Source organism: Vidua chalybeata, chromosome 2 (genome assembly GCF_026979565.1).
Source record: "Vidua chalybeata isolate OUT-0048 chromosome 2, bVidCha1 merged haplotype, whole genome shotgun sequence".
Taxonomy (NCBI): domain Eukaryota; kingdom Metazoa; phylum Chordata; class Aves; order Passeriformes; family Viduidae; genus Vidua; species Vidua chalybeata.
The window spans coordinates 59,776,424-59,799,591 of NC_071531.1; the positions used below are offsets into that span (position 1 = coordinate 59,776,424).

General features: G+C 43.9%; 1 protein-coding gene across 1 annotated transcript in view; it reads right to left on the reverse strand.

Moving 5' to 3' along the window:
* Positions 1-9,787: 9,787 nt before the first annotated feature.
* The window catches only part of MAP6 (microtubule associated protein 6), a 50,959-nt gene continuing 37,578 nt past the window's right edge, over positions 9,788-23,168 (reverse strand). Inside the window, exons 3-4 of the mRNA XM_053936140.1 lie at positions 22,581-22,777; positions 9,788-9,960 (exon numbers count right to left, since the gene is read on the reverse strand). Coding sequence (XP_053792115.1) covers positions 9,891-9,960; positions 22,581-22,777 — 267 coding nt within the window. The 3' untranslated portion in view covers positions 9,788-9,890. The remainder of the gene's footprint in view (positions 9,961-22,580; positions 22,778-23,168) is intronic.

Here is a 23,168-nt window from a genome sequence, read left to right on the forward strand (position 1 = left end):
GTACTGAGACGAAATTGCATTTCAGAAACTTTACCAATGCCTCTGCACCCCAATGGCATTCATTATGTTTAATTTGTAGAACCTCTCTCATTACCAAGGGGGCTACCACTATCTTTCTGCATGCAGTTACATACCACCCTTCTGGATTCTTCCGTGCATTCAGTGAATGTCCCAATCTGTCATCTTCTGCAGAATATTTTGGCTGTGGGGGTAAATTGAATTGAGATACATTAAGTTTTAAAGGTACCAATGCCATTGCTGTTTGCACCTTTCGAGCAGCCTGTCGGGCTGTCCACTCTGCCTTTCGATTTCCCTCACAAATTTTGGAGCTTCCTGATTGATGTGCTTTACAGTGCATAATTGCCACTTGTTCAGGTTTTTGTACTGCTCTTATCAGCTGCAGAACTGCATCTTGATGTTTAATGTGCATCCCTTGAGATTAAAGCAGGCCCCATTCTTTCCACAGGGCCCTGTGCACATGCACCACTCCAAAAGCATATTTTGAATCAGTCCATATGTTCACCTTTTTCTCTTCTCTTAATTCTAGTGCTCTGGTTAAAGCAACCAGTTCTGTCTTCTGGGTGGATGTATTTGGTGGCAATGCTTTTGCCTCTACCACTGTACTGATTGTTGTTACTGCATATCCAGTGTATCCGATTCCATTCTCCATGAAACTGCTTCCATCTGTGAACAACTACCAGTCTGGTTGTTCTAGTGGGACATCTTTCAGATCTGCTCTAGCTGAACAGGTGTGTTCTATCACTTCCACGCAATTGTGTTCCAGTGGGCCTTCTTCAGATGTTGTACCTAGAAACAAGGCTGGATTCAAAAGGTTAGTTGTTTTTAATGTTACATCATCTTGCTCTGTTAGGATTACCTGGAATTTCATCATTCGACTTGGGGATAGCCAATGGCCCCCTTCTGCTCCAACACAGTGGTTACCATGTGCGGTACATAGACATCTATGTGCCTTCCCATGGTGAGCTTCCTGGCTTCTTGTATCAGTATCACAGTGGCTGCAACTGCCCACAGACATGAAGGCCATCTGGCACTGATGTTGTCAAGCTGTTTGGAAAAGTAGCCCAGCTTCCCAAATGTTGGGTTAGGACTCCCAATGCTAGGTGCAGCCTTTCATGTACAAACAGCTGAAAATTTTTTGACAAATCAGGTAACCCCAATGCAGGAGCAGTTGTCAAGGCCTCCTTTAGTTTGAGGAAGGTCTCCTTCTGTGGTTTGCCCCAGGTAAATTGCTGCATCTTCTGGGCCTCATACAGGGGTTTTGCAATTAGTCCATAGTCCATGATCCACAGGTGGCACCACCCTGTCATCCCAAGGAAGACTTGCAGCTCATGTAGATTCTGGGGCTCTGGAATGGCGCAAATAGCTTGAATATGGTTAGTACCCAGTTTTTGCTGCCCTTGTGTAATTTCACATCCCAGGTAAATCACAGTCTGTCGGGCAACTTGTGCTTTTTCTTTAGACACCTTGTATCCTCCCATTCCCAGTGAATTTAAAATCTCGATTGTTGCCTTTATGCAGGTTGCTTTATCCTCTGTGGCTATCAGTATATCATCAACATACTGTAGCAGCAGGTATTGTTCTCTCGGTACTTGCCCATTCGCAGTCCAAATCTCCAGCTCCTTCACCAGTTGGTTTCCAAATAGGGTCAGACTGTTCTTGAATCCTTGTGGGAGCCATGTCCAGGTGAGCTGGGTTTTTCTTCCATTCCCTGGATTTTCTCACTCAAAGGCAAACAGTTTCCTACTTTCTTTGTCCAGGGGTCCATGTGCCTGGGGTTCCTGGGGTCCATCTGACCCTGGCTGCCGTAGGTGTCCCGGGCTGATAAGCACAACCTGTCCAGGTCCCTCAGGCAATCTCCCAGCTGCGGGCAATCTTAGCAAGCAGCTCAGCTCTTAAGAGAGATCAGCTCTTTGGTGAATTCAGCTCTTCAGTGATTTCAGCTCTTTGCTTGCTAAGTGCCTTGCAGATGTGTAGGGAGGAAGAGAGGAGAAGGCTGTATGAGGTTCCACAGCGGTGTCTTTATTGGCAGCTCCTGTGAAGGATTTCAGTGATAGCTCTTCTGCCAAACTGGGCAGAGATGGGGTTTTATATAGGGTACAGAGCTGTTAGAAATTATCCAGTAGTAAGGGTCGGGGCAAATATGATCGGAAATTGTCCAATAGTAAAAGTGGGGGCGAATATGACCTATGGTCATACAGAGAGATAATGAGGGTTCGAATGCGGAAGAGGGGCTTCTTTGGTCCAGTCATCATGACTAGGCATTTCTTATCTTAGGCAAGTGACTGCCAGGGAGGCCTTGCAGGGCCTCTGGCTGTTACACAGGGGTATGCAGAAAAAGGCATCTTTTAGATCAATTACTGTAAACCATTTATATATTTCTTTCATGGATGTCAACAATGTGTAGGGATTGGCAACCACTGGATAAATGTCTTTAGTTATTTAATTTATTGCTCTCAAATCCTGCACTAGTCTATACTCGCCATTGGGTTTTCTTACTGGAAACATAGGTGTATTATATTCTGATTCACATTCTTCTAAAATTTTGTATTTCAAGAATTTAGCAATAATTTTTACTATTCCCTGCTGTGCTTCTGGTTTTATAGGATACTGTTTGACCTGTACTGCTTTTGCCCCTTCCTTTAATTCTACATGTATTGGTTGTGCTAATTTAGATTTTCCAGATATATCTGTTTCCCACACTGAAGAAATTGCATCTCCCACACTGCATCTTCTACTACCCTAGAAATAGAGGGAAACAGTTTTTCTTTAATCATTACAATTTGTCCTATCTTTGATTCAGGTATTTTCATTAAAAGCTCCCTGTTCTCAAAGGTTATTACTGCATCAAGTTTTGCCAATAAATCTCTCCCTAAAAGGGGAATTGGACACTCAGGCACATAAAAGAATTCATGCATTAAGACTTTATTTACAAAACACAGATCTTGGGGTTGTAGGAATGGCTGATTCTCCTCCTTCCCTGTGTGCTCCAACTATTGTTGTTTGTTTGTCCCCAATTTGCCCTTGCAAATCATTTAGTACAGAATATGTGGCCCCTGTATCCACCAGGAATTTTACTGCTTTATGGCCCAGTCGTATGGTCACTAAATGTTCCTTTGTAAATTCCGTTTCTAGTCAGCTACTGTACTCTCTCAGCACCATTAATTTTGAAATATCCTGACCCTGGCTTGGCTGGTTGCCCTGGTAAAACCGGTTCGGGCACTTGTTCTTCCAGTGACCTTCTTGTTTGCAATAACCACATTGGTTAAATTCCAGTCTTGGCACAACCGTTCCCCCGTGTCCCCTGACAAGTCCACCACTCCTCCCCGGTCTGTGGCCACCCCTGCCCCTCCCTCTGACTGCTGGGTTTCCTTTCCCTTGCATTATTCTCAGGAGATTTTGCTGTTGCCTTTTACTGGCTTCTTTTTCCCTGTTATTGTATACCTTCCAGGCTACTTTGAGCAATTTATCCAGATTTCTTAATTCCTCCCCTTCTAATTTTTGCAGTTTCCTCCTAATATCATCCTATGACTGCCCCAGGAATATGAGAGTGAGCTGAATCTTCGCTTGTGGTGCATCTGTTTGGAGATCTGTGTATTTTCTTGCTGCTTCCTTAAGCCTTTCCAAAAACGCAGTAGGGGATTATTTCTTCTCCTGCCTTATCTCATACAATTTAGACCGATTTATAGTCTTAGGCACAGCATTCTGAACCCCTGTCTGGACCCACTCTTGATATTTCTTCAGCCTCTGCATATGTCCAGGTGCATTAGGATCCCACCCTAGATCCTCGGTTGGAAAATTATCGTCTAGAGTTCCCGTTATGAGCCTATTTCTGATATCCTCCCTTGTCCTTTCCTTGGCTGCCTAAGTACCATCTCTTTCTCAGCAGAATCCATTAGGGTATCTAATATTACTTGTATATCATCCCCATCTGGATTCTGAGTTTTCATAATCATTTTTACCACCCTCGCCACTTTATCAGGATTTTCCCTATAGGTCCCAGCCGATTGTTTCCAAATTACTAAATCTGCAGGGGAAAAAGGTACTTTTACAAACACCAGCCCCTCCGCTCCTATTCCCTGTCATAAGGGGGCAATCACAGTCCGCTTTTGTCTACCCAGATCTTTTCTAGCCAAAACCAGGGCGAGCTTTGACCGACTCTGAGTCCTATGAGATACCAGTGTCGCAGATTCACTTTCATCTCCACTATCACTATCTCCTTCACTTTCATCCTCCCCCCTTCTTTGTATCACAGTTAAATTTAGATCATCTCCTGGGGAAGAGGGGTAAGGTGATGGCGGGAGAGGAGGATAGAGAGGGAAGGGTTGAGTGGGTGAAATAAGACTAGGCAAAATAGGATTAGGTGAGGCAGGCGAGGCAGGCGATGAAGTAGGGGTAGGGGCAGGTGGTATAGGGTTAGGTTCTCTTGGTCTTGCTGGGGCTACCTAAATCAACATCTGTATCATTCCTCCAACTGAGACTTTCTTTCAACGCAAGATGTTCTAAACAATGTTTCTCCTTCAGACGAACCCCACACTTATCACTTGCAGATGCCCTAACCACCATCAATCCACATTCAACCTGCCATTCTGGCTTATCTCGCAAGTAGAAAAACAAATCAATATACGGAACCTCATCCCATTTTCCTTCTCGCTTACAAAACTACATCAATTGCAAAATAGTGTTATGTTGCAAAGTCCCATTCGTTGGCCACTTTTCGCCACCCTCCAAGATATATTCTGGCCACCATGTATTACAGTAATCAATTAACTTACCCCTACATAAATCTTGCCCAAAATTACCCTGTTTCCAATGTGCTAATAAGCACCCCAAAGGAGAAGTCCACAGTATGGGGGCATTGCCGCCCAAAAGACCTTTAAGGTTCTCCGTATTACAGCTACAAGATACCACAGAATGCCGAACCCGCAATGCTTTTGCAATGTCTAACAGACGGCACCTAGGCAATGCCACAGGAATTCCTTTAACCCAACCGTGCGCAGCTTTCGCTGAGTCTTGTCGGCAGGTACCAGACCAGAGTAAAAGCACCTTACCTCTCTCCAGGGGACGTTGTGAGCGGCGGAGGGTCGCGGCGCCAATGGGCTCCCTGAGAATCCCTCGGTGCCAGCTGGAGCATGATCGGGTCGTGGGGTCCTCAGAAGCGCTTGCAGGGTCCCATCTGGGTCACCAAAATGTTAGTGTTCAGGAACACACATAATCATGGAATACGATTATATGCAGGTGCTTTTATTGAAGAGCTCTGGGAATCAGGGGTACAGACCCAAATCTGATTCCAACATGGCTTTTGAGCTGAACATATTTTATATTCTGTTGTTATATACCTTATATATTAGTTATTAAACTTATATTGTTCTATTGTATACATTGATCTTATTCAAGCATGAATCTCTCGTGATCTTTCTCAAGCCCCTGACCACAGTTTCTCATTATTATTCTTACGATTAAACAGGAATTATATTTAATTAGTAAACAATCATCACATCTAACAATTATATCATTTATCATATACTGGTTACACAGGCGCAGTTCTAGCAAGTACAAGGCCTATACTTCCCCAGGGTATTTTCCCAGGGCCTACTAAGCCTAACTTTCCTTCTAACTCCCCAAATCCCCATGATTTAAAACCCCCTTTACTATCACCTTGATTTAGTTCACCATTTAAATCAACTCTACTGCTTCAAAACCTACCTCCAGCAAATTTCACCTTATTACTTCAAACACATTTCCCTACATTTCCCACTGGTAAATGAAAGCTGGTGGCCACTTGTTCCTGCTCTCACCTTCAGGGAACTGAAGAGGCAGACAAAATGTCTGTCTTCTGGTGCGTGTTTGGGTTGGATTTTCTGCCTCTCCAAGCCACTCTCGAAAATCAGATACTGATGGAAGAACAAGCCTCTTTTTGTCAAATTTTCCACTGTGGATATCTGGGTTACTACCCATAATTGTGTATAGATAAGATCTTTGGCTAACTGGACACCAACAGCTCCAGGGAACTAGAGCAAAACTTCCTGCAGGCAACCAACATCTGGTACTCAACCTTTGGACTGGTCTCCTCTCTAATAATTGTGCAACTGTGGTAATTATATACAAGAACATTTAAAATTACTTAATCATATGTAAGAAGGATCCTTGAGCTGCTGAGTGAGGCACACACTCGGTGCAATTATTCATAGGCATGAAATCTCCATCCCTTTGTAGTGAATATTTAATTAGTTACTATTAGTTACTCTTGTCAGAGTAACTCCTCACAGGACGGCTTATCTGTTCTGCCTGTCAGCTGGTGGGATATCTCAGGGCATCTTCCCCCTCACATGAATTTGCTATTTGCTGAGATAACTCAAGGTGGACATCTGTCTGGTAGTAGTTATTTCTTGTGCTATTGAGGTGGCATTCCCAGCTGACAATAAACATCTTGCCCTGAGAGTGAGATTGAAGGAAAACAAGCTTGATTTTCTGACTGACAGACACTTCACTTAACAAGCTGTAAAAGCTACACAAAACTTTCACAAAGCAGAATTCTTCTGCACATTTCCTGGAAAGTCAGGACCACACTTTGTGGTTACTCTTCCACAGGCTGAGTGAAAGGACTCTATGTGTGATTGGCTCATCATCAATTAGTATAAATTACATTGACTCCTAATCTATACTATTTCTTTCCTAGCTATAATATAGGCACGTTTATGTTGTGCACTGTTTTGTGGAAATCTATTAGTAGTTCTTTGTTTTAACCTGTATAGTAAGTAACTTTGTTTAAGGTCTTTTGTCTGTTAATCTTCTGTCTATTCATTCAGTAGCTCATTTTATAATAGACCTGATTGGCCATTCCTGAGATCTTGCAAGCCTGAGCTTTTTAGGTGCAGGTTGTCTGAGTAAAGCTGCTGCCAAAAATCTGAACCTAAGGCAGAGCTGGTCTAAAAGCTTGATCTATCTAGAACTTGATCTACAACAGGTTGTAGAAACACAGTAGTGACAAATATTCCTTTGTATTTTATCCCTTTAATAAGGAGGTTCTTTCCAGCCTTCCTGCTACCAAAGAGAACTCCCCACAATGTGAACATTAGGAAGAGGAGGAGAAGAATGAGGAGGAGGACAAGGAGGATGAGAAGGAGGACGAGGTGTAGGAAGTATATAATGGACTTGCATTTTCACTTTGAAATATGTGAATGACTTCTCCATCCCCAATGCAATTTTCTTATGAACTAGACCCAGCAAACCAAACCCTCTGAATTTGGAGGGCTATGGAGCTGCCATGTTCGATGGAGTTCTCCCCACCTCTAGTGAAGTGCTTATGCAAAAAACCTGCTTTGCATAACTGATTTGTGAAGGAAGAGCAGCCTTTTGCCTAAAGTTACCACTTTAGGAAAGTAAACCTAATCTCAGGTCTAAGTGTTAGAACCCTTCAGCCTAAACCTAGAAATGTTTATTGCAGTGTGCTGAGCTACTGTCTTGCTGGAATTGTAGTCTGGGGACTCCATGCCACCTGTATAGGACAGGCTCTAGAACTGGATTGCATCTCCCATCATGGTGCTGCATGCATCCTATAGGGATCATAAAGGTTGGAAAATGTCGGAGTCCAGGACATCCCTCTGGCTGCCCTGGCTGTCTCAAGACCCTGGCAGGGGGCTTGGACACCTTGGTATGAATTCAAAAACACCTGTGTTTTTGTGAATTCAAAAACACCTTTAGCCTGTGGGAAAAGACTGCCAACTTTGTATGAGGAATTACAAGCCACAAGGGTTTTAGTAGTGTGATGGTTGAATTAACACAGGGTGAAAGAGTAGAATTTTGGGGTTTTTAGAATGGGGTTGAGGGGGTACAAGATGGAGGGATTTGAGCGTGTCCTAGCCTTCTTGTCCTTCTTCTTGTCCTCCATATCTTGGTGTGATGGTGGAACTTTTCTATTGGTTTAAGGTAGAGACACAATGTCTAACATAAATGATAGATATTGGCACATTATTGTAAACATAGTACACGTAGTTTTGAGTATAAAATGTAAACACTGGCCGAGACTGGGGACAGAATGCCATGGCGGACTTGCTAGACAGAACTCAGCAGGTCAGAGAAAGAATGTTATAGATAAGGAAAAATAAACAACCTTGAGAAGCTGACACTACGCATTTCAGACTTCTTCTTTGGCTGTGCGGGCTGGGAAACAAGGACTTCTACAATCTTGGGGTCATCCCAATACACAGACCCTGAGAGGAAAAGACCTCCAAGATCACCTAAGTCAAATCTTATGAACATATGGAACTTCACCCAGAAAATATGAACATACAGAACAACTATGAGTTTACTAAATTTTTCCTACATTTCCAATTGTGAACAACCTCACAATTTTTCAGTAAAACATTTTTTAGAAAATAAACTGAGAAGAAATACTAATTTGCTTGCTTGATGTCTTGCCCAGCATTTGATAAGGACTCTAGAATATCTCCCTGAAGAAGACAGGCTGAGAAAGTTGGTGCTGTTCAGCCTGGAAAGCAGAAGGTTGCCTTGATGCCTTGAGAAGGCTGACCTAGAACAGAGGCTAGACAGAGTTAAAGAATAAAGTAGATATTTATTAAAAGGCCTTAATGGATACACCTTGGGCAGTACAAGAGCCTGGCCAGAGCTACACCCAAGATGAACCCAAAATGGTCACAGAAATGGATGACTGGTCATGAGGTCTCTCACTTTTATAAGTTCTGGTCCATTTGCATATTTGGGTTAATTGTCCAATTACATCTTCAGATTATGAAGTCCCACCCTTCTTGTTTCCTCTCTTCAGTCTACTATTGTTTATGCTCTTGGGCCTGAAACTTGTAATGGTTGCCCTTGGTCCCAAGCTAGCAAAGGAATTGTTTTGTCTCCCTACTCTGTGAAGAGAGCTTACCAACACTTAATATGATGTACACCTAGGCAGCACAGAATCTGAAAAATATGAAAGCTAAAACTTAAGGCATCACCTGGATACTTCAAAACATCTTCCAGTATCTGAAGGAGCCTACAAGGAAGACAGAGAGGAACTCTGCATCAGGAAATCTAGTGATAGGATAAGGGTTCAGACTGAAAAAAGGGAAATTTAGGTTAGATAGCAGGAAGAAGTTCCTCCCTGTGAGGGTGGCAAGACCCTGGCACAGGTTGCCCAGAGAAGCTGTGGCTGCCTCATTCCCGGAAGTCTTAAAGGCTAAGTTGGATGGGGCTTGGAGAAACCTGGTCTAGTGGAATATGTTCTTCCCCATGGCAGAGGAGTGGAACTGGATAATCTAATAAGGTCCCTTCCAACCCAAATAATTCTGTTATTTGCTTTAAGTGATACCTAAATTGGCAATCAGTTTAATATTAACAACCTCAGAAGAAGGTCTGAAATATTTGTGACTACAGCACAGTGACAAGGGGATCTACCAGATGTTGTACAAGGTGTGTCTTACCTGGCAATATCCAAACACAAGTTCCTGACAGTGGTTAAGAATTTATAGTGTATTAAATCTTCCAAGGATCATTGAAGAGAGTTGTTGCTTCTATCAACTAGGATTCTGGCATAATCCAGTGTGAAATGCAGTGTGATCCTTCCACAAGCTATGGATATGAATCTATCTCTCTGTTGCCCACATAAAATAGAGAGACCTTTAAAACCAGTGTTGCTTCCCATCTATGAATAAAGGGAGAATTGGACTAATTTTTTCTGTAACTTTACATAAATCAAGGCACAGACATGCTAACTGCATCACACAATAATTTCAAAGTGCTTGAGAGACAACAGAAGTTGTCATTCAGCTTTCATAATCAGCTTTATTTTATGCCAGCCAGACAATACACATTTCATGCGAACTCTACATTTGCTCCAGCTGATGCTCAGACGAAGGTTCCTGACTTCATGTGAATTCGTCCTTCACTAAGGTACTTGGTTCTTGGTCTGTATCACCAGTGTTTTTTTCAGGGGTCCTGGAAGCAGAAGAAAGAGCATCATTGCAAAGCTATCAGAGCAATCAGCTGGCCCATGAGAACAAAATATCACCCCTGAGGTGGACTTTGACCAGTGGCTCTGCAGAGTATTCCCCAAGCCACCAATCATTTGGTATGTCCTTGGGCTGGCTGGTAAGTGGGCCTGCTCCCTGCAAGGAACTGGTCCAAAACTCATGGATGTCCACAAAACCTGTGAGGGCTTGGGCTGGACTTTTTGACCAGTCCTTGGTTTAACTGTGACCAGGATCATGTCCACCATCAGCTACAAAAAATACTTGCCAATTGATTATAGCATGCATCGAACAAACACCTTGCTGTAAAATTGTCTCACAAAGAAACAGTTTGTTTCCCTCACCAGGGGTGGTAAAAGCCCTCTCACAGCTCGGCAAGAGTGAGCTCTTGTGCCACTCAGGAAGCACCTGGAACCTGTTAAAACAACCAAAGGAAAGTAGGCCCAGCTAACATATACTAACCCAAAATTGAGAGCACCCCTTTTCTCTTCGATACCCTCAGGAGACACCAGAACGTGATGGTGGCACCAAGGTACCAGATGACTGGCAGAGTGACCTTTGTACCTGGATAGTCTTGGATGGCAGCACAAAAGAACAAAGGCACCCTGGAGTTAGGGTTGATGGTGCCAGTAGAAGCTCTGGACATGTATTGGAAGGAAGGCTGGGTCTTGAGAAAGCACAGAGGGAGGGATGGGAAAAGAAAGACCTGTAGGGAACAAGGGAATCAGTCTTCATTAGGAAAGATGAGGAGGATCTCTGGGGATGAGGAGAGACATGGATGGATGGGAATGGGTCTATAAAGGTGTAGAAAGGCCGAAAACAGTTGATGATGCATGAGAAACCTACTAAGATTTAAAATGGGCGGCTTTACATGGTGGTTGCATCAAGGGACTGTGGAGATCCCCATTTGTCCCCCAGTCTTGCATCATTTTTGTGCAGGGAATGGTTCCAGGTTAGAGAAGGGAAGGAGAGGCTGACACTATGGAATGGCTGGTTACCATTATCTTAGTCTGTGAAATCAACGCAACTCAGACATGAGAAAAATAATTTCTGTGTGAGAGGCTCGTGGAGCAGAACCATGTGAAGAGCCCTGGCAGGACACTCCTCTCTCAAATACTCACCTTCACCTTGCCCTTTTTGCTTACTATGAAGAGACATTTGCTCTTTTGACATTTGACATTCTGACATTTGCCAGAAACTGTTGGCAGAGGTTGGTAGGAAATCTGCTGAATTCTTTCAGCACAGTAGTTCCTACGGGAAGGAGGTAAGCCCAGCACCATAAATCAAAGGATTAGAGGGAAAATGCAGAGCAGCTTCTCTTTGGAAAGATGCCCCGCTGTCAGGGTAGACCAGGTCCGTACTGCTGATGCACAGGCATCTGCTAGGACAGGACCTATTGCCTGGTCTCTGGAGAACACTGGAGATGCCTGCACATCTTTGCCAGTGGAAATGGTGCCCAATGGAACCTGCACTTGCAGTTTGAAGGCCATCAGTAACTACTGCAGATACCAAGCACATCTTCACACCTCATTTAGTGAGGGAGGATGCAGGAACCATGGGGCATGATCTCAGGTTGTCCTGTGTCAGTGTGTACGTGATGATCCAGGTTTAACCTGATCTAGGTAGGTCAACACCAGAGCCATCCCACCTCTTTCTTGGTATCCAACACTGCTCTTGCTGCTACCCTGCATTTCAGAGGAGAGCTTTAAAAGTAAAAAAATCATCTCTCCCTGAAGCAACATGAACTGTTTTCAATCCACCAGCATTTTCCTGAACCCTTGCTAGAATCACCAGGGGAATTCCTCCATCTCAGCAGCACTAGGGTGGTCCCTCCCTGTTGAGACAGTCAGAAAGCTGCTGCCTGCAGTGTGGGTTCTTCCTTTTAATCTACTGGCTTTTTTCCCATGACTGTGTGCATCCTTCAGCCATGGATTTCAGGCCTGAGGAGGAGAAAGATCTCACCCACTGGCTTCCTCTTTGTTTGCATGAATATAGACAATTGTGCGATTGTCTATCCAAACCTGTTTTAAACTGGAGGGAGTGTGAGTGGTAGGTAATTACGTTATTTTTCCCCCAGAGTTAGTATTCAGAAACAACTGACTATGCACAGCAGAGAACAACAATGGCTGTTCCCTGCACGGCTGCATAGCGAGGTCTAGCTCTAGGTACCAGCCTTAGGGAGAGTGTGCTGGCAGTGTGCAAATAGGAGAGTTGAAAGGAAATCCTGAAACATAACAATCCCCAACACACATGCAGTAACATTTATACATGATCAGCCAAGCAAGGAAAGAGTTTGGAGATCTTTGCCCTCATGAGAGCTGCTGATGGCAAATTATCATATGAGAAGGTGAGAAATGTGGAAGAGATTAATTAGAGGTGACAGATTTCTCCTCTTGTTATGTCTGAGAGAGGTGCAGAAAGAGTATGAAATTCAGCAGGGGTTTGTTTCCCAGAGTCAGCACAAGGTGTCTGGAAATAACTAGGGGAGTTCATGGGCCACCATGAGCACACATAGTGCCACCTCCTCTTTGTTGGTCCTGGTGTAACCACATGGAGCTGAGATTCTGTGACTTGGGGTCTAAACTTGCCTCTGACAGCTCCAGCAATATTATCCTGTTCCTCAGAGATGTGGACCTGCTCACATCTCATCCCTGTTCCTCTATGAATTCTCATATTGATGTTTTGGTGGCCTCATATCAAAATGAACTGATGACTTGTATTGTCTTCTGCAAAATTACTTTGGTTTAAAGCAGTTTAGCTATTTGGGAGCTGTTATGAATCTGTATAGGCACACAGAAAATTAAAAGTTGCCTTTAAGAGAAATAGAAGCAGCAGGGATCCTCTACCTGAATCAGTGGCTCAGAAAGAGCAAACAGCCTCAAGCACAGAACTTTAGTGCTGAAGGAACATTTTAAAGAAAAAAAATATGAGAAGTCTGTCCTTTCTTTCCCAGAGAATTCAGGTGAGGAGACAGCTCTTGTCTGTGGAGGAAACACCTTTTGATTATTGCCCTTATCCAGGAGGGCACTGGCAGGTTAATTTTCCTCAAAAGATAGAAACTCATTGATTTCTGGGCAAATGCAATTCCCAGTTAGATTATGTGTAGATTATGACAAGTCACTTCTGTCTTCTGAATGCTGTGTTGCCCTTTGTGCACTGAAGCTTGTTGTCTTTACAAAACAGCAACAAAAATACAAACTTTTTTCTACTGAAAAATGGTCTTAATATAGTGCTTTATAATTGGTCTCAGTTGCATTCTTTGGAAAATCAAGCAGTAGATATAACACTGTGAATTGTATCAAGGAAGTGGAGAATTTTAGCTTTGTTCTATACTTCAGCAAGCAGAGGGGTTGCTGTCCTTGCAAAGGTGTGAGACCTGGAAACGTACACCTGTTTGGGGCCAGCAAGGTCTGAAGAAGAAAATGCCTAGTTGTGAAATCTGGCCTGATGTAGGTGTGGGATGAGCAACAAGGAACTTAGCCTTTCAGAGTTCAAACCAAAGCAGCAGATAGGCAAGCTCTCACAGAGTTCTGCTATTAGAAATGTAGATGTTAGAAGACTTCTGCATACCTTCAAATGAGATAAGGACCTGAGCAGCATGGAGGAATCATATCCTAAATACTAGTTAGCTGAGATATTTTCAGTGCTTTTTTACTGGTGGAATCTACAGCTTGGAGGAGGAGGCAGCAGCACTGTGGAAGCAAGGCAGGTGGAAGTCATGGTGGCACATAGGAAAGGATGCACAATTATCACCTACATCAAGGGATTGATCCTCTTTCCCAATGCTTCTTTGCAGCACCTACACCAAAATTCCTTCAGCCTGGAGATGTCAGGTCTTACTTGTCCTAGATGGCATTTCCAGGCTTATCACTGAGGATTTGAGCTCCCCACACATTTCATCTCTTCTGTCTGCTCTTGCAGGCAGGACAGGACAGGAACAGGCACTGAAAGAAGAGATTGAGCATTGCTTGATCCCTCTCCCATCCATGTCCACCAAACTGCTTCAGTTTTGCCTCTCTTTAGGCCCTCAGACCTAACTCCTGCAGATGGCCCATGAAACCAGACTGGTGACCATGCTCTGAGCTCACTCAGCATGACCAGGAGTCTCCTTTGCTTTCTGACAGGCTGGTGTCACACCACAAGCAGTGAGGGTCACTGTAAGGATAGAAGAACTGAGATGCTCCTGCAACTTCCCATGTTTGTAAGGAGCACCTGGGAAGAAGCACCTTCTCCATGTGCACCAACAGCTCCAGCCAGCACCAACCAAACTAGCACTTTGAGGCAATAAATTAGGACAAGGAGGCAGCAAGGAGCCATCTGAGACTGAGTTGACAACTGGGTCTTTGATGTACTCACAGGTAGAAGGGACCACAGACAGATTTAGTCCTCGCCTGGGATGAAGGAAGCAGATGTCCAGGGCACCTTCTCAGCCACAAGAAGGCTCCTGGGCATCCATCTCTGCAACATGCTAAGCCAGCTTTTGCTGATTCCCCTGACAGATATATCTGCTTTGATTTCCACTGACACATCTCTGCCCACTGCTTCCTGTTACAGGGGAATGTTGTTCCTTTACTGTCAGCTGCTTCTGCTCTAGGCTACAAGATTTCTCCTTCATTCTCCTTGGCTGCTGCCTTTGTGAGCCACCTGGAAGCACAGGACATCTCTGCAGGAAGCTAGAGAAAGGCCAATCTCTTTATCAGATGCAGAAAAGCAAGGGACAGAAGATCCTGCAGCTCTGAATGTGCCAGGCTCCTACACTTACAAAGCTTGTCCCTGTGGCTGTAAAAGAAAAGAAACAAAGGTACCAGAGGACAAAAGCATGAGCAGTGTCATCCTAAAAGACAGACAGTTCTGCAGAAGCAAGACTGACTGCTTGACTGGCCACCAGGGCAGATACACAAGGCACTTGCAGACAAATCTAGTGAAGTCACACCAAGAAAGGAGAGAGAGAAGGGGCAGTTGGTAGGTGAGGTATCATGTATTCAAGCAGTGAGTGATATCACACAGTACAGGCAAAAAAAAATGCTTACAGTCCAAGAGAGACAGGACATGAGACAGTATCTGAGGGAGAATGGGAAGGAGAAGGTCCTTCATGGAGTTGGGTATTTGGGGTGATGTGGAGGGGAAATGTGTTGGAGGGGGAGAGGTGGGAGAAAGCAAAGGATTGGAGAAGCAGCTGTGGGACGGACACACAGAAGATGGCAGAGAGGATGGAGGGAAAATTATTCTGAAGGCAAGAAGAAATGGTGTGGCGGGCAAATGGGGTCAATATGGGGAGGTGAGATCATTACAGACTGCAAGGGAAGGAGCCAATGGGAAGAGATCTCTGATCAGCAAGGAACCTTGGGGAGAGGCAAGGGAGCAGGGGCAAGAGGGGCAAAGACATTCACTGTCATGTGGCTCCAAAGAACTATCTGTTTCATTAAATTCAGGGTACACTGGGGGGTTGTGTCCCTGCTGATAAATCACAGGATCACAGAATTATTTGGGTGGGAAGGATCTTGAAGATCTTGGTGGGAACAAGATCCTCTTGTTCCAACCCCCCTGCCATGGACAGGGACACCTTCCACTAGACCAGGTTTCTCCAGGTCCAGTACAACACTCGCCTTGAACACTTCCAGGGATGGGGCAGCCACAGCTTCTCTGGGCAAATCTCTTGAGTCCAAGCAAGGTGGCCTCAGCTGAACTTGTCTTCAGTTGGGTACTAAATCCTGAACCAGGCAAAGGAGCAGGTCAGTCCAATGACCAGGGGCTGCTCTCAGGATTTCCCTGCCTTGATCGTCTGGTACTGGAACCATCAAGTGCTTACGGGTGTTGTTAAGTGACAAGAACAGACCCATCTGCCACCCATCATGCGGTGAGATTCCCTCCACCATGTGCCATGCAGGGTGCTCCTCACTCTTTGCTGTGACCCAGTTCTCCAGACCTCTTTCAGAGCTAGAGAGGACACACCAGTTTCTCCACTTCTGTTCGGGGACTTGGGGTTATTGCATGCCACAGGCTAGGTTGGGGTGGGCAGAGGATAACAAAGGAGGGTTCAGAAATGCTTTCCCCTTCCCGTCTCTCACATTGAAACACATTGAAAGCAGTCAGGGCTCTCACATATCGCTAAGATCTGCCACTACCATCCATCATTTTTCTGGTGGCTGGTCCTTGTTGTTGACTTCCATGGAGTAGCCTTCCTTCCCCTGAAGGGCAAGCTGGCATTTTAGAAAGCATAAAGATGCCTTCAATCCATTCAATCCACTAGTAGAATTTTGTTTTATTCTTGCCTCACGCGTCTTCCACCATGACAGTCAGGATTAGGGAGTTGTTCCCAAGGCACCCTACAACAGAAATTAAGAGTCTTTACAAGCAATTCAGAGTTTGTGACAGACCACCAGTCCTGAAGGACTCAGAGCTGTGTTACCCCTCATCACACATCCCTGAGCTTGGAAGTAGACCCAGTGGCATTAGTGGAATTGCTCCCGACCCAGAAAGCTCAGGTGAATATGGGCAAATGGAAGTGAAGTGCCAATTCCCCAAATGAATCAAACTTACCATGACACTGTTGAAACAAGGCAAAGCAGAAGCCCATGTCTGAACACCAAAATATTTTCCAAATGTGGAAAAGATATTGTTCTTAGAGCTGGGCACATCCATATCATCATGTTTATACTAGGGAATTTCTCCTTCCTGTATGGCTCCTCTTCTTATCTGATGTCACTGTTGGTTGTTATTCTTTGGATGTCGGGAGGTACAAGCTATGTCAGAAGCATCTTCTTTAAAAGTCTCTTTCTCTCCTGCACTGGCACATCTCTAAATAAACCTTAAATCAAAAGAATATCATGACACAAGAGGCTGCATTTGTATAATGGCTGATATGTCAGCTGATGAAGCATCCTTTTACCAGTCAGGGATGTAAAAAATGCTAACGGAGGTTTTCAAAGGGACCTCAGTTCTGTGCCCAAGCTAGAGTGGAAGGATGGAGAGTGTCAAGGGAAAACTTCATCCACCCATGCACAAGGATCCTAGATGAGTGGACACAATGTAGTTAAAAGCAGCTCAGTAAAATTGGAAGCAGGGAGGCAACTCCTCATGAGACTGCTCATGGCAGTCAAAGCGACACCTCTGCAAAGCCTCTGATCACTCTCAGATCACAGAACTATTTAGGTTGGAAAAGACCTCTAAAACACTCTGTTATTAAGTATTTGAGAGGGAGGCTCAACTTTCAAATTATTGTTCACTTCACCCATACACCAACACTGACAAATAAGACTATTTATCCTCCAGCCAGTGCCTCAATATCTCCACACTAAATGCTCTTGTAAGACAAAGCACTTCATTTTCAGTGAAGCCCTCCAGCACAGCCCTTGGAAAAATGTGGGCAGTGCCAGTCACTAGCAATTCGGTGAAGATTAAGGAGTCAGTCATTACCAGTGGGTTCAGATCATGATGGTTAAAGACCAGGGATAGGTCCTACTCTTCCCTTGAAATGCATTCTGTGCCCCTTTCTGCATTTGGGCTTTGCAAGGCTGAGTCAGTTCAGAGATCAACAGGGCAGCGAAGGTGTTTTCCGGCATTCACTTAGGGCAACTGCAAGGAGGAGATGAATTACCTATGAAGACTGCAGCATGGAAAAGACCCTGCACCTTTGTGTCATGGGAGAGGCATTTTGTTGCCCACCATGGATTGTCACAGAAAAGCCCCAATAATAACCAATCCTTTAGAAATGAGCATTTTCTCTGCTGCCAGCTGTACAGAGTGAAATGGTAAATCCTGCAACCTACTGGCCAGCTGAAACACTCCAAAAATCCTATAGGTAGGTGTGATTCATGAATGGATGAAACTGGTGGAGAAGGGAGAAGGGAAGGCAGGGTGATACAGAGGACATCAGAAAGCAGCACTGTTACTAGCATGTGGTCACAAATGGAATAAATTCAGAAAATGATTTGTAAACAAGGCAGGGATGCAAAATAACACTCTTAGCAACAGGAAGGTGGAAAAGGTTTGGTGGCCCATGGATGTCAACAGAAAGGAGGAGAAGGTAGAAGAGAGGTTTCAAAATCATAGAATCATGGAATGGCTTGTATTGGAAGACACCTTAAAGACCATCTAATTCCAAACCCCCTACCATGGGAAGAGACATCTTCCAGTAGACCAAGTTTTCCAGGTTTGGTTTAGGGAGAAAATAAAAGCTGTAGGTAGTTGAAAAAAAGTGTAATTAACATTGGTAAATACACATCATCTACCCTCCCTCCAGCTCTCGATGGGATTTGGTCTCTGCTCCCTGAGCCAGGACAAGGGTGGACATGAGCAAGGCACTGCACAGACCCTCTACTCAAAGGTATTTTATATAGAAAATAAAAGAAAACTTGTGCTATCCACATGACTTCACTGGCCATCTTTGCATTTGCAAACACTTATAGCTCATGCCAGACTGGTCTGAGATTAGCAGCCACCTAAAGGGAGTTAGACTGTGCCAGGCCAGCTGTCCCTACAGCAGGCATGAAAGTGGCAACTCTAAGCAACACAAGCCTCGTTTTGGTTGGACAGACATTTCTTTCACTTAAGTGTGCTTCTGATTGAGAAAACAAGATCAAGGAGGTGGTATTTGTATTCAGCATTTATTTATCATTGGAAAAAGACCCTTTGAGCAAGCAAAGATCACAAGCACATCACAATCAATTGGCGGTATATTAATGTGAGAGTGTGTGTATGTGTGTTTGTGTGTGTGTGTGTGTGTGAGAGAGACTTTCATCAGAATATCAACAATGAAAAAGCACCACAAGGAGGTGTGCTTAACATGTTTACAAGAGACAACTTGTGATATGCAACCAAACCCAGGCCACAAAATATTAATTAGACACTTCTTATCTGCCTTCAAGAGGCAAGAGTTTGTGGAATGCATGGGCACCAGGTTTTGGCACCAGCTGTGCTGCAAATGAAGAAGCAAGTGATTAGTGTGCGAAGCAGTTAGAAAACAGGGGCTCAGTCAGCAATTAGCACCATTTTGCAGAAAGGAGTAACAGTACAATACAGTGAAAATGCGAAAGCAAGCAATAGCACAGGAACTCTCAAGGGTAAAAAGCAAAACATTTCATTTTTTTTCTTTTTACAATAAAAGTAAAATATATTACAAAACAGTAGTGGAACAGAATCATCATTGTGATAGCTGGAAACACAGAACAGCAGAGCACTGTTTCCCAGTGGGATTGACAAGTTCAGAGCCCAAAGTGAATTTGAAATGACAGAGATTTGGTCTCTTTTCTGATAAACCTGAGTGGTTGGATGGGCATAGAGTCTGTGGAAGGTGCAGCAATGCAGGATTTCACCCTGAGGCTTGCCTCTGCTGTAGTTCCAGATATTCAGTGCAGTGCCAGCCTATATGTTTGGATGTGTGTGTACTAGGATGCATGCTGCAGATGTGGTGCACATGGAACACAAGCCAGGATTTCTATTCCTATTTTGTTGATGTGAGAGGAAGGTATCCAAGCCTTACCAGTCTCCCAGGCTCTTTCTGCAAAGAAAACCTTTTAAGGACCATTCATCCCACCCAAAGACAGGTGTCAAAAATAGGCAGCTCAGTGGCCCTTGGAAAGTTCCTTCACTATGGAGGGAATTAAAACCACTGGCTAACACTTCATACCTAGCTTTGTAGTGAGCTTATGAAATGGCTTGGGTTGGAAGGGACCTTCTAGTTCCAAGCCCCCTGCCATCAAAAGACTTTATGTATTATGGAAACAGAAAGTGGTATTTTGACCACTTACTGTGTATGTTTCAAATACTGTGATAGATGCTCTTCATTAAGAAGAAACCATCCCAAGATGAAAAATCAGCAGTTCATTCAGAGCCATGGAGATGCTTGCATTAGGTGGTCTGAGCATCTTAGTGATGTTCCTTGGGCAAAATTTCGTTCACCTTATAGTAAAGGGCTAAATTCTCATTGAATTCCACGTGAAATGGTGGCAAGTGTGGTGTATTTTTAAATGTGAAACTTAGGACTGAAAAATAATAGGAAGAATTGTTTTGCATGGTTTGTCCTTGTGTAAGATTGGTTTGTTGAGCTATTTGAACTGTCTAGTGCCTTCCTGATGTGTTCTGCCTGCTGTGATATATCATCTTCACAGCTTATGCTACATCCTGTAAGAAAGGACATTACTGAGGAGTGTGAAGATACATGAAGCACCTTAAAAGCCAAGGAATCACACCAAGTCTTGGGAGCTGCTCTTCTCTGGCCAGTTGTCCCTTATGTTACAGGTTGGAAGAGCTCTGAGCAGCATGCCCCCCCTGCAAGCTCAACACAAGCCTTTTGCCAAGCTGCTCTAGACACAGAGCTGAGCAGTGCTGCAGGGGCTTCTGAGTACTCAGAAAAGCAATGATCAATAAGGACAGGTCAGCATCTCCATGAGGCATGCACATAAAAAAAACAAAAAAAAAAACAACAACAACAAAAAAAAAAACCACCCAACCCCCCCAAAAAAAACAAAAAAAAACAAACAAACAAACAAAAAAACAAAAACAAAAACAAAAACAAAAACAAAACAAAACAAACCCAAAAAACCCCACTGCATTCACAAAGATTTCCACAGTTTTACTTCCTGGAGGATTTTCCCTGGTTTCCTCCTGGTTTAAATATATATATATATATTTCTATATATGAATATATATTTTCCACATACACAACCTGACTAGCTCATAGCACACAGTTCTAACACAGCTAAGCTTGGAATTACACCACTGAATTCAGAACACTACATTTACTGATACTCAAAGGTTTAGGCTGTTAGCGCAAGGCAAACAGAACACATCACATGATACACTGAACTTGGCATTTATTCATTACTAAGGCCAGCAAATGTCACTATCTGTATATCACAGAGCTTTCTTCCTCATTGGAAACTTTCACTCAACCTTGTAATCCACCACTCATTTATGTTTCCAAAAGACCAATTCTAATGGGATGAAATGCCAAAAAATGGATTCCTCACCCTCCCAACTCATCCATTTTTCTGCTAGATAGCTTCACATCTCTAAAATATCCCTAGCAATAAGACTTTCCTTATTCCACCACCTCTACAGCAACACACCACCTCCCCACTCTATTTCCCATCTCTGTCTTCATGCTTCCCAATTGTTCACTGAAAGTTTCAAGCTGGACTTCATATTAGGAGAGAAAATTTGGAGCTGCAAAAATAATGAACAAGAACCCTGCATCTTAACTTGCAGCTACTCTGCTATGGGAGAGTCTAACAGCTCAGTTTGGTGGGATAAAAATTAATTCTTATGTATTTAGGACACAATCCAGAAGTTAGGCACATAAATTTGGACTGGAACCACAAGTCTCCCACTGATCCAGTGACCCAGATTCTGTGGCATGCAATGCCATTCTTTTGGGCCAGTTCATACTCACTGACAAATGGTCCTGCTGTGTTTAGAGCTTCCAAACTGGTCCTGGGGATTTCCTAGTGTAAGAGCACAGTAAATATGACTGAAACCCTGAGATCTTGTCTGGAGGAGTCTAGAGATTCCAGAAACCTTTTTTATGGCCCTCTTGAGATGCTTATGAGCCAACATGAACATAAACAGCTGGAAGAATAGACACAATGGGTGCTGACAGCTCTAGCCAACCTTGGTGACACATTTCTTTCTACCCCTTGGAAGGTCACGCCTGCAAACTAAACCACTTTTTGAAACCTAGCTCTGCCTATTGGCATTCCAGAAGTGAAGAAAGCAGACCAAGATTCAAAACAGAACAGGAATATAATTAATAAGATCCGTAACTTAGGGGAAACAATAGGGAAGAACAACCCGCTGATAACCTAGTCTAACCTGCCATGTGATTGGAAAGTCTTCGCCGCTCACTGCACTTTCCCTCACCATTTTTTTTTTAATCAAGGACTTCAAGTGGTATTGATGAGTGAAGTTGCCTTGATGCAGCTAGATGTACTCCCAGCTACCATTGGGGAGCATTTGGCCCTTTACTTCCATGAGATCTCCTTTCCCGTTGCTTCTTGGAGCAGAATTCCCATCAGTTTCAAAAGGGGAAATCATTCTTGGCCACACCATTGATTTTGGTGTATTTAAAGCATATCCATGGTGACATGAGTGAACCTGATCTTCTCTGCCTCCAAACCCCTTTACCTGTTGACACCAGTGGGAGATGACACAACAATGGTGTCAACAACCCAAAAGGGCCTCATGGGATGAGAGCACAGCCCCTCCATGGCTCAATGGGCACTTCCATGCTGTCAAAGCACTGAAGAACCAAGCCCAAGGAAAGGGACAAGCTGTTGGATGCAATCACTGTTGGTCCATCACCTTCATCTCTTAGGACCCTGCTTATGCATTCTCACATCCTTCACTCTGTGCAGAGCCATGTTGTGGAGGCAAAGCAGAACAACCTGACCTCAGAAACAAGGATTTCCTAATCCTCCTTGGAAATAAAACAGAAAAGCTTCTAATACAATAAGAACAAAAAGCAGATTAGAAGCCTCTAATTAATTTTGTGGCCTTTATTTAAGCAAAGGGAAAAAAAAAGAAAAAAGGAAGGAAGAAAGAAAGAAAAGGAAAAAAATGAGAAAGAAAGGAAAGTGCAGTGACATTTACTCTTTTGCCTCAGCCAGTTTATTGTTCATCTCTTTACTTTTCTCCTTATCCTCTGGCTTTGCAGTGTTGGAGGTCTCGGCGCTCTTTTTCTTGGCAGCCCGGCCAGATGCAATCTGCTTGTCTTTGGCCTTTTTCAGGGGTTTATGGCTTGTTGTGGTCTTTTTTGGTTTGGAAGGCTTTATGCTAGGCTTTTCCACCTGCATGGAAGGTGACAGGCAAAACAACAGAGATGGACAGAGAGAGAAACAGAGAAGGGGAGACACAAGAACAAGTGGAAAACAGGATTCAGATTTGAAACAGCACAAATGTTACTTATCTGCTCATCTCTGCCCTGCCACAAAGGCACGGGACCAGCTGAGCTTATGCTGAGTTGCAAATAGCCAGCTCCTTTCAGGATGTCCTAAAGTCAGTGCCCCTGGAGCCAGCAGAGCCCATTGTATCCAGATCAGGATAGAGCAGGGTGAATAGGAGAGGGAATATTATCACTCATCTTTTTCTGACTTCAGAAGGAGTTTTGCAAACCCATAGAGGATTCTCTCTCTCTGAAGCAGAGAAATGATGCTCAGGACAAAGAGGCCGCTGTAAGTC